Source organism: Pecten maximus, chromosome 12 (genome assembly GCF_902652985.1).
Source record: "Pecten maximus chromosome 12, xPecMax1.1, whole genome shotgun sequence".
Taxonomy (NCBI): domain Eukaryota; kingdom Metazoa; phylum Mollusca; class Bivalvia; order Pectinida; family Pectinidae; genus Pecten; species Pecten maximus.
In genome coordinates, this window is record NC_047026.1 from 4,714,883 (window position 1) to 4,728,061 (window position 13,179).

At 34.4% G+C, this 13,179-nt stretch overlaps 1 protein-coding gene and 1 pseudogene across 1 annotated transcript in view; both read left to right on the forward strand.

Annotated features, from left to right (window-relative positions):
- Positions 1–13,179, forward strand: part of LOC117339720 — a 344,709-nt pseudogene that overhangs the window by 228,151 nt on the left and 103,379 nt on the right.
- Positions 264–13,179, forward strand: part of LOC117339631 (lysosome membrane protein 2-like) — a 37,452-nt gene continuing 24,536 nt past the window's right edge. Inside the window, exons 1-2 of the mRNA XM_033901327.1 lie at positions 264–559; positions 1,745–1,877. Of these exons, the coding sequence (XP_033757218.1) occupies positions 1,758–1,877 (120 nt within the window). The 5' untranslated portion in view covers positions 264–559; positions 1,745–1,757. The remainder of the gene's footprint in view (positions 560–1,744; positions 1,878–13,179) is intronic.

Sequence of the window (13,179 nt, forward strand, 5' to 3'; positions counted from 1 at the left end):
ACTCATTCTCACAAATAAAGTAAAGTAAAGAGTAAAGCCGCCACCCACCAGTCTTCATATACAGTTTGAACAGACATCCATCTTTACCATATTCACACCCCGGGGCACTGGTTTTGGTTTGGTTCGGTTTATTTTGTTTAACGTCCTATTAACAAGCTAAGGTCATTTAAGGGCACTGTACATAAGCATTACTTAATTGGCTGTGGGTGGACCGATTACCTGAGGATCTCTGTTATACACATTTTAAAGGCGTATATACCCCTTTTATACACATTTTAAAGGTGTACATACTCGCATGATTCACACCTGACCTACTTCTCCTTGTCAAACATTTCTCTGCTTTACCAGACCGTGTAATGGACATATTGCATAATGCCAAGACTTCCATGGGATTTATACTAATATATACGGAGCTTGTAGATATGCCACATCAACGATGAGGAAGATAAGGTCACCTTTAATGCCGTGGATTTATGCGTATAGGTTCAATCGTCGAAGATCTGTGTGTTCCATTCGTCTGATGTGTCTAAATCGGATTATGTGAACAAGAGCTGAACAGGTAGGCTTCCTTTTAACCCCTACTTACATAAATCATTTAAAGAAGTTCATAAATCACTAACATTGTCCCAAATGAAATAACATTTATTACCCATATGGTCGTGAAGGTACGTTGCAAATTAAAGCAATAATTATGATATCGAAAAATATGCATTGTATGTTGATTATAAGAAAGGAAGATAATGCCTTTCGTCATGCTGTGTGATCAACTATATATACTGTCAAGGATTTTCATAACTGAGGGCTCAGATATCAAACAGACGCAGAAGACCCCTTTTAACGTTAGATGCATGATATTCGATACAATTTCCGCATTGCTGATTTACATACATTAGAACTCGGCAATACAATTTGTGTTAACATTCAGTTCGTCTAGTATACGTGATTTTTAGAGTTTTAACATTTTAATTTGAGTTTACAAGTTACGTAAGCGTTCTTCCAGCCTATTGTTGTTTGACCCTTGATAACTCATTTTTGATTGAACATAAAACAATACTTACGGTTTGGTTAATATTTTGTGAGGTCCTATCAACACCTAAAGTCATTTAAGGACAGCCTCCGATGTGTGCCAGATGCATGTATGAGGTGTATATGTGTGTATTATGAAAGGCTGCGGTATGTTTGTGTTTGTCGCAGTCTCCAAAAACACATATACGCACTCACCACACGAATGCATGTCGCACACACGGGAGGCTGTCCTTAAATGACCTTAGCTCTTAATAGGACATTAAATCAAAAAACCCTTGTGACAGCGTGAAACTGACTAAAATGATAATATTCTTTATATACTGAGAATAAACCTGATGTAGCCCAGGGTACTCCGAGTTAGTAAAACTAGTAAATACATACTACATATATATATCAAGCCTGGTAATGAAAATATAGCGGGTAGTGTGGCCATCAAATAATTATATTCTATTTCATTGGTTCAATATAAGTTCAAACCTAGATGGACTATGGATGTTGAATGTATGCCAGTAGTACAAAAAAAAAATTCAAAAGTATGGAACAAGCAGTCTGATTGGTCGACAATCCTCTATCATGATTAGAAATTATCATGTGAATGCATTTTTAGAGGCTGAGTAATCACTTTGTATATAAGCTATATGGATAGTGTGATAATGGGCAGTCAACACAAGTAACACTTATACTAGACTACGTCATCATTTCGCTCTCCTATTTACAGTGTGGTATATAACATGGGTAAGAAGATCTGGAGATGCAGCATAGTCTGTCTTGGTTTAGGAATCCTCACTGTAATTTCTGGAATCGCAATGATCCCGCTATTGCGAATATTCATCAACAATATGATAGCAAAGGTAAGCAGTTTATGTTCGTCATTGTAATTTCACAGCTAGGAATTTGTTTTACATTTCGTACATTACCTTATTTAAAATATTTAATATAAACTTATATACATATATATTCAAAGATTACATATACATTTATATATACAATTTGTCATGTAGTTATAACGACAGCAATATAATTAAAATCTAGATGGTCATTATCACTACGTTACATGAACATGTAACAACATCCCATATAGGGGTCACGTCAGGGTGACCTTTTGGATTAGCCAATCAAATGTATACTTCCAGAACTATCATGACTAGAGTACATAGTTGGCACAGAGACGTATATACCAGAGATTCGAATGAAAAGGTAAATCTCGCAACATCACGCATGTCCCTTTTGTTATCTGGAGCGGAAGCTTTATGTCGCGAGATTTGGCTGTGCGCCTGCGCCTAACACCGAACCTAGTGTTAGACCAAGGCTCAGATCGTCCAGTGACACAGTGACGTACCGTAAATAATATCAATTACTACTGTTTTGTTCAGATAAATTTTACCTAAAATCGCCGGGTGTAACAAAACAAAAAATCAAAGTTTTGACTGTCATAGTTTGAGACGTTAAAACAGTTTCCGGACAGATAATATTTTTACTATGACAAAGTTTAGAGGATTTTTTAGCGTGTCTTATCACAGACATGTAGATAAATTAACCGACCGTAATATCTTTCTCGTAATATTTTTTTCTATGCATATTAATCCTGGTTTTGATTTTCCTAAAAAGTTTGATATTTTATGTTCCTTAATGATTACTTGAAAAGGGGACATATAAGATATGTATGTCCCTGCTTGATAATACCGCAGATAAAAATAGCGTTTGATACCTCCTGAAATTGGCAACAGACAATTATGCTTGTGTACTCATCACCGTTTGTCAACATGTCACCCGATCACAGCCAGGTAATTAGTTGTGAATTTTATCACATGTAAGTTGCAAGGTTCCTTTGAACTGCAGCCAGAGAACTTTAGATAACAGTCCTACCTGTACCGGCATTGAAGATGCATGTATAAGCTGTAGGTAAAACCGTCCAAGACCGGAGGGGGTTGGGGTTTGGGGTGTTTTTTCAAGTTTTTTTTTTCAAGGTTTTATTGATATCACTCTGACACACTAACGTGTGTAACAAGAGGTCACATATACATATACAATGATACATGGCGTACAGTTATACAGTCTTACTATATTCTATACAATATAAATTTGTGATAATTACAAAGAACATTAAAGAATTTAAAGAATGGAGGAGCACTGCTTCGTACAAAAATCACTTTAGAATAAATTTACTTAGTTGTTTAGCTCGTCTCTTCGAAGAATAGTGAGAGCTTATGTTGTCACTCCGGCGTCGGCGTCGGTGACGGCGTCGGCGTCGGCGTTGGTTTTCCAAATGTTAAATTTTTGGTGCAAGTGTTGAAAGGCATAGTAATTTATGGTAATATGGTCCCTGTGGGGGTCAAACTATCCCCTGCCGGAGTTAAACTAAAAGATTTTTTGGAAAAAAAAAAACAGATTTTTTCAAATTTTTGGACTTGGAAAATTTTTGCGTTAAGTTTGTGGTGCGAGTGTTGAAAGGTATTAATACATCACTTTATAATTGTACTAGGGTGCTGATAATTGGCAATAGAGTCCCTCTGGGGTTAGACTATCCCCTGCCAGAGTTAAACTAAAAGAATTTTTGGGGAAAAAACCAGAATTTTCAAATTTTTGGACTTAGAATATTTCTGCGTTAAGTTTTTGGTGCGAGTGTTGAAAGGTATTAATACATCACTATATAATTGTACTAGGGTGCTGATAGTTGGTAATAAACTCCCTCTTGGGTTAAACTATCCCCTGCCGGAGTTAAACTAAAAGATTTTTTTGGGAAATAACCAGAATTTTTCAAATTTTTGGACTTAGAATATTTCTGTGTTAAGTTTTTGGTGCAATTGTTAAGAGGTTTTAATGCATCACTATATAATTGTACAAGGGTGCTTATATTTGGCAATAGAGTCCCTATGGAGTAAGACAATCCCTTCCTGTAGTAAAAATTGGATTTTTTCTTTTTAAATCTGTGTTTTTTTGGTTTTGTTTTTAAATCTTTGGACTTTGTGTTAACTTTATATTGTGAGTGTTGAAAGGCATAGTTATACATGGTATTAGGTTCCCGTGGGGGTTAAACTATCCCTTTCCTGAGTTAAACTGAAATATTTTTTTGAAATTTTCGTGCAAATGTTGAAAGCTTTTTAACACATTACTTTATGATTGTACTAGGGTGTTGATATTTGGTAACATAGTCCCTATGGAGTTACACTATCCTTTCTTGGGGTGAAACTGAATATAAAACAATATGAAAATGTCACAATAGACAATTTATACCGGTCACATTTTTCAAGGGAGACAACTCTCGTTAGGATATGTTGTCAAAAAATTGAAGAAATATGTCCAAAAGCAATTACATTTGTGTTTAATATCTTCATTTAATCTACAACAGCATAGCTTGTCTCCCAAATGCATGAATTCACAAAACATAATCTGATCAAGTAAACAATATAAATATTATTAATGCAATTTGCGAAACCATTCAAATTAATATATTTTAATTATTTATTGACAAACATTTGCGAGACGAGCTATGCTGTTCTCCAACAGCTCTTGTCTATAAATCTACACATTCTTATATAAACTTTACGATTAAATATAGTGAACATCCCTTGCATTTTTTCTCGACTCGGATTAGTATAGTAGTATTTTGAAATATATTTCTTTCTCAAACATATTACAGATTCATGTTCACATTTAAATATATAATGAAATTCATCACCAATATCTGATATACACAAATTACAAATTCTCTCGTGACGAGGTATACCAAGCCATCGTCCTAATTCCTTTGGTAGTTTAATTTTAGAGGATCGAAATTTACACATAATTTTTCTATCTTTTTCATTTAGCTGTAACAAATACTTTTCTATGCCAAATTGTGTCTTAAATATAGAATATGTTTGTCCTCTTGAAGAATTATCAATATCATGAAACCATTTCTGAATAAACTGATCCTGCAATCTACTTTTAACTAGACTCTTTATTTCATCTCTTGAAAAGGAACATATTGATTGGTAAATCCATACATAGTTTAAGCCAGATTTAGATAAAATATCTTTAATGTATGACAGCCATTTACACGACATAATTCCAATTTCCTGGAAAGTATACATTAATCTATAAATATTACTTGAGAGTTTATTTGAGGTGATCAAGCTATGCTAAAACGTTATCATTCTACATTTTATTTCTATATCAAGAGGGTATCTACCTAGTTCGCCATAAATCATGAAATTAGCTGTACACTTTCTTCATTTAAGTATGTTTTTACAAAATTGCAAGTGAATTTTCTCTATAATATTTACATTTTCAAATCCCCATATTTCAGATGAATACAATAAAACTGGCATGACAAGTGAATCAAATATTTTCAATTGGAGATCTACAGGAAGTGATGTGTTCCGTAGTTTCTTGTAAATAGCAAAAACTGACTTCTGTGCTTGCTCAGCAACTTTTTTCTTTGCTTTAAAAAAACTACCATTAAAGTTAAAAAATATACCTAGATCTGTATACCCTTCAACTGTGTCGAAACCTGTATTACACAGTGTATGTAATATGTCAATTTGTTTCAAGTCATTTCGTCCCACAAAGCATTTAGCTATATACATCTGTACCAAAATGGTTTGCTTCAGATGCATGCTGTGACGAATTTTTTTGCTTCGATGACATAGACAATTTGAAAATTCGCCCTTAAAGTGAAATACACACATCTCAAATGTCATCAGAACGTGACCCCTTATGGGATGTTGTTAGATGTTCATGTAACATCTCGATTTTAATTAGATTGTAACGACAGTAAAGACAACTAAATTTTCGTATTTTCGAGACAATCTGTCCCTACCAAGACAGTAAACTACAAACAATCACATACATACATGAACTAGATAAGTTAAGTTGATAAACAGCAACCCATAGCGTTATGATTTTGTAAATATTCCTTTCGGTCGATAATTCTTTTGCCGAATGCCTATGATGATTAATTAGGAAATATTACAGATCGTGTAAAGGTGGTATCAATACAAATCATAATAAAATGTTTTAAAGGATTGAAGTGATGTGATGACACCGCACGCTGTGTAGCATTTTTTTTTTATCTCCGCAGTTGAATTTGTTCATTTCGTCCCACAAAGCTCGGTCAAAATGTAGAATCCTATCATATATATTATGTGACCAGGTGGGATATCACGCTACCATTGACTGATTTGTATATTTACTTAGATATAACGACTGATAACAAATCGTAGTGTATGTACGAAACTGTTATCTGACGAAACGTGATAAAACAAAAATAATTTCATATTTGACAATAAAGGTATGAAGTGCTCGATCACAATCATAGTTAGGTATTAGACCAGAAAGGTCCTTCAAGATCATACAGGCCTAAAATGGCGAGTTAAAATACGTCATACAAATGGCACATAAAAAGTAAATAATATATATATTGGAACATTCACGTTTAGTTTGAAATTAATAAAAAGTGGCGAGGTTAACTCAAATCTTGTGATACAGACCAACAATTTTTCAGTAGTTCAAAATTGTGTGTGTGCTAACAGACCTGAAAAGAACCTTTAGACTTGCTATGCTGTTTTTACAACTCTGTTATTTTTTGCAGTGTAATAAAAATGCATACAGAACATGTGACCAATTACTTTAGGTGAAAGAAAATCCAAGAGGTATATGATAAACATTCAGCAGTTGAAAGTACCAGCTGGGTCTGGAAAGATCACTAACTCGGTTTAAAAAAATATAATTATTTGTACAATTTATCCAAATCCTTCTACATAAACTGTAGATCATGAACAAGAGCTTCACATTCTCTCCCTCCATCCACACTTATTCACATCCCGTCTCTACCCGTCTTAAACCTCAATCTCCGAAAATAAAATAAATTTATTTGAAGTATTCTGTTACCTTGTGTAAATACTACTATGCTGTCCAATGGTACTGGGAAAGGGCTTAATAAGTTAGAAAACTTATAACCGACCCCTTTGGTGTAACTATGATTCAGAACAATCAGAAGACATGCTTAAATGAAAATAGCCAGCGAGTTAATGTCGTTTGTGACATCCATTTCCTCAATACATTGCTTTGGTTGACATATTACATGTAGGCATTTTCATTTTACCTCGTTTACAGCTCAAGAAACAAACTATTTTTTATAAAGTCCAGTTGTCGACCCCAAGACGGCTATGGTTTAAATGTCATTTTCAAAGTGTTGAAATAGTCAATATCATAGTGTTGAAAATGTGGATAGAATTACCCTATACAAACAGCTGAGTTCTGTTGAAGTTAACTTACGAAGGCGGTGTTAGGTGGTGATAGCTAACCGAGCCATGCTCATCGCCCCGAGACCTTTGTGTGTCGTTAGTCAGTCGATAAGGATGAAAGCGTAGGTCAACAATATGTACAATCGGTCTAAAGGTAGGTCAGCTTAATACAGGTACACAAGCACTTATCCTTGAATAATAGGGCATATGTACTTCCATCAAGAACCACAGGTACACACACACAAATAGTTTAAGGAGAGTTGTACATGTACTTACCAAGGATAAACCGGGACCCCGATTAGGGTATCCTATAGTAAACACTCGTCCGTCCGTCTCTGACATAACCCACTCAGAGGTAACTGCTAGGTGCATAAACAGCTTAATTTCAAAATCTCTTCGTCGCCATAGTATTCAAGACGATGTTTAAAGTAATTATTATTTTTTCTCAGATTCGGTATTTAATCCCACTCGGCATGATCTTTCAAGGGGAAATAAAACAACAACAGAAATTTGATCAACACATAGAAATCACTACATCTAACGAGTCGAACTTAGCCGCCTGTCCCTATTTCAAGAAACTGTACTCCTGGCTATAAATTTAGTATTCATTGATATATTTATGTAAAACTTGGTCAAGCTGTTAAGTTCACAAAAGAGGTCAAATTGTTCATATTTCATCTATGAACATTTTGTGATGATATTATAAAGCAACGTAAGTCGGAATAAATTACTTGAGGTCAATGTCATTAGGTCAGAGGTCAAGGTTTAATTCAATATGCTTTCAATGGTAAACATTTTGTTATGATTTTATAAGGCAATATGGGTCTTAAATAAACAAGGGACCAACAAAACAAAGGTCAAAAATCAAAGTTTTTTTGTCACAAATGAACATTTTGTTTTGTAAGCAAAATATAGAACTACACCGTGGTACCAGTTCATACCAGCCACTATCAACGCAACCAAACCCAATTTCACCAAATTATTACAATACACCCGAAATTGTGCATCCCGTGGCACCACGCGCTACTTTAATAAATACCCAAGAATAAAAAGACGGTATTATACTCATCCTTTACCGGTTAATACAACATGAAAGTATATAAATCCACTTTAAACTAATCCTGTTACTGTAGTCAAAAAGCTCTTGTCCCATTATGCGATATATAACGTTATTGCTGAGTGGATTACGACCTGCGATAGCTCAGTACTGATAAACACTTTATTACTTATCCGTTGCATGGTGACTGGAAAGATAGATATATATTAAAAGTATTTTGGTTTTTATTTAAATAGCTGTTTTCGTATTACTGTGATATACAGTTGTGGGATTACACTACTTTCATGATGTGCGCACGATATCAGTACGAGGTCTGCACGTAGAATAAATGTGCAATTGTGTCAAATGCCGGCGAATGTGCACACTATTGGCGATCTGTAGCACTATAAATCGGCGAAAATTCCGGCCTATCACCAGGAGACTTAACACGAACATAACGCAGCCTCCCAAAACACATATTCGCACAAAATACACACATGCATATCGCAAACACGGGAGGCCGTCCTTAAAAGACCTAGCTGTTAATAGGACGTTAAACAATATAAACCAAACCAAACTATGGGCGATCGAAGTGTCTGTGATTGTTATCGTGGTTCATATCAATTACCTATTAATTAGCGATAATTAATGCTAAAATGTTCAGAATGTTTTTGTATATAAAAATCGTATATACATAGTTTCTATTTTATATTTCATTTTATTATAGATATCAGCTTATCATCTTAGACTATTTTAGGAAATAAAATTTAATTTGACATTTTGTCAACTAGATAACAGCAGCTTATGATGAAAAAGCTCTCCGGTCCGTGACTGTTTATCATCTCTCGCCATCGAGGCGTGACGTGTCTGCTGTCACATGGAGAAGTCATACTGAATATTCCATGGAATGTTATACATTTGAATTGCTGACATAATCAACCCAATAACACACGACTAAATGACATTATCCTTGTCATGTTGTGTTAATATAGGGATTAAATACGTTGGGTTTTTTATTTTCATTGTGGCTTTGAATAGCAGTAGCTATCTATCTAGCCAGAGGTGCGCGTCAGAACAGCCATTTAAAACAAACTTTTTGATAACTATTCACCAAAAGATGTTTGAATTAATTAAGTCGGCCGATGCACCATTGTTTACTTTGCGCTTCCGCCCGGCAGTTTCCACACTTTTTTTACAGAACATCAAAAGACATCAAATAACATGAAATACAATAACTCGTGTTAAACTAAATTCATTTAATCGGAAAATATGGCAAAAAACAACTTGAAACGGAAACTATTTTTCAGGCGTATTAATATTCAACTCGTGTAATGCTTGGGAAATAAGCACGTGAAACGATGTTTTCATACTTTTTTCATACTGTTTTCATTGCTAAATATCGTATTCAGTTATGTTTCTATAAGGAATCAACACTTAAATACAAATAAACGATAATAAACATTGAACTCGTTGACGATAATTCTCTTATGCGCTATAGGCTGTAAACATATGGAGAGCGATGTTATTTCACAATATTGATCGTCTAATTTAACGAAACCGCGCAGATGTGCAATAATTCAGTCGCATAGATGAACGAATTTAACATCGAACAATACAACACATGATGCTTTTTGTACTATATTGGATCCGACACTAGTAAACACAGGATAAAAGTTACCAGGATGTCCTTATTCCGGAGACAGACTACTTAAGTGAACTGTCCCAACAGCCCTAAACAATACTTAAATGGTGTTAGTGAGTGTCGTCCTCCTTTTTTCAACAATTGAATAGAACCGGCTATGAAAGTTTGGTAAACACCATACAAGAAGACCAGTGATTTATATTCGGCGCATGTAACGTAGTGAAAATGACCATCTAGATTTTATTTTGATTGAGATTACGGTTGTCCTCAAATGACTATATATTGGACGTTAAACAATATCAAACCAAGCATCTGGTTGGAATCGAACGTTTTCTGACTAGGTAAAATATAGAAAAATATTAATTTTATAAAAAAAAAAGGTGATATTTTTCGTTATATTTCTGGTTTTACCAATTAAAACACTGCTTACAAACGACAATGAAGATAATTAAAAGGTGATTCGATATACTCTGCTATAAAAATTTAATCAACAGAATATCTAACAGCATCGTTAGTAATACCAGATAAATTTTTGACTTTTGTTGCTGTTGATATATCAAAATTATAGCCACACTCGTTGAATATATTTCATAATACTGAAGATAATGTAAGATATCCCCTATATATTATCGTTTTTCAGAGTTAGCTTAATAAATTTAAAACATAATTAGGCCTACGCTCTCTTACAAGTACATCTTCCGTAATCTCTGTTAAACATTTTCTCATTATTATCTATAGCTATAAAGGCGTAAGGTGACGGTAATTGCAATCTAACTTAAATAAAGATGCTCATTCTGACCCATCTAGATTTGAATTAGATTGTAAAATAATGGAATGAACAGCTACCAATCAAGTTTATTTATCATCATATTAATGTCCTTAATGTTTTTATATCATACCGCAGTCTCCCAAAACACACGTACGCACTCACCACACGCATGCATGTCGCACACACGGAAGGCCGTCCTTAAATGACCTTAGCTGTTTATAGGACGTTAAACAAAATAAACCAAACCAAACTTAGTATTTTTGCAAGGTCAAATCCGTTTAAAATAATTAGAAGACCTAGTTGTGTGAATGTCACTTACCAATTTTATCCATGTAGTATTTACCAGGTAAGTTAAATAATACTTTCTATCTGGAAATAAAATTATCAACTGTCGATAACCTCACCTGATGCAAAATAATACTTCAAATGTTTTGGATTAACGCCGGAGGAGCGATTCATGTCCATTGGGCCTCTTGTTTTATTTTGTTTTGTCTGTTTATATTTATTCATTATTTTTTTGTTCACAATCTGTGTGTGACGATCGTTCGGTTGTAGCGTTTGGCCAATAAAGAAATACTAAGCGAAATACTAACTGTTATTCCCTCTTCATCTTGACTACATTCTATGTGTATTTATCTATAACAATGGCTTAGTTAAGATATACAGTTATCAATGTACAGATAAATAACAGTGTAACACAAGAGATAAACTATTCGCTTCGGACGAATTAAAAGTGGGTGGATTTGTTATCAATATTTATATTTGTTGTCAATATATACATTTACTATCAATATTTACAAGTTAAATGTCACTCGGTTTAAGTCAACATAAATGTTTATATAATTAAAAATAGTATATTAATATTCTTATTCATGGTTGAGCAGAAAATTATTTTTTACCGTATATACTTGTACAATATTTCATTAACATAATTACATTCCTGATTTAACTTATCTTCCGATGGATAAGATAAAAACAATATACACGCGGAAATAATGAACCCTTTAGATTCTAATTTTAGTTTAATTCTCGCCTGGCTCAGTATTTATTCCATTGCACATTACATGTACATTTATCGTTTAACGCCCTTTCACCTCCACCACAAAACCCTTTTGGCGCCCTTACAGCTGGCTTCACCAAACGTCCTAATTTGAAAGTCGAATAGTATGCACATCTTTTATATAACTACATTTATCTGTTAAACGAACTTTAAGTATATGTGTCGGCAAACTAAAAACTGAGCAAACCAGTCGCATGGAAAGATATGTCGGTGTCCTTTTTTGTACTGTTTTTGTTGTTGTTGTTATTTAAGATGCGGCCGAAACATTGCGTTACACGAGAACCTGAATGCATACATAATATAGTTCGTAGACTACAGTGATAGGGGTTTGGATCATCTTTCTCCAGATACATGTATATCCTGTCAGCTTGATGATAATGCTTACAATATTTCGGGCGATAGGTAAACTGAAATATTTCTTCACATTCCGACAATCAGAAGAACCTTTACATAGCGGACAGTGGGTGATTAAGATATTTTTAAACGTTCGATAATTAGTTACCATATGACAAAATATGGTAATTTTACGGGAATAAGTCAAGCCACGACGTTTACGTTCAAATGAGAGCTAAAGGTTTGTGCATTGTGTATGTGTTTTTTTTTTTTTTCGTTCTCCTTTCGGTTAATATTCCTATAAACCAAACGGAGCTGACAAGGTTTATGTTTATATAGTAACATCGCAGTATAAACGTCCGGCACATTTATAAAACAAGAGTACATCGGAGCGGAACAAAATATTAGAAGTCATACAGTGTTCTGTTAGCTGTTTACATCGTGTTAAATAATGAATTTATCACATAAGCATTTTGCCTTTGAATACACCTACTTTGAAAAATGAAAAAGACCAATTTATTTCATTCTTAGTAATAGCGACAACACATTTCAACAATTATGAAAGATAATGATTCAACATTATGCTGTTTTACCGACCAGTTACAATATACAATAACGGATGAAGTTTTAGAATATCATATTCGCTACTTGTGCCCCCCTCCCCCGCGGCCCCTGCGGATTGTTTCTTTCCGGTCTCCTTTGCTTCTGTCTCGGAGATATTTCAGTAATCAGAATGTGGCTTGCTGATTCCTCCCTCCCTATTCTTATGTTCTTTGCCTGATGTTGAGGGGACACCAAAAGATACCAAAATAGATATCCCCAATTACTTAAATTTTCCCTTTTTTATTACTCTGTCTTTCTTTCATACCCGAGCTGTCTCCCTGACTCCCGTCCCGATATGACCTAGGCTGATATCTGAACGTTAAAACCCTATGAACATAAAAAAGACAGGAAGAAGGAGTCTACTGCTACCCCCCGCCCCACCCCCATATGTAATGGTCTTACCAAGGGGAACCTACAAATAAAATTGGAGAAAACGGCTTCCTGCACTTCCTGCACAAGAATACCGTCTCTAACTTTACTCGC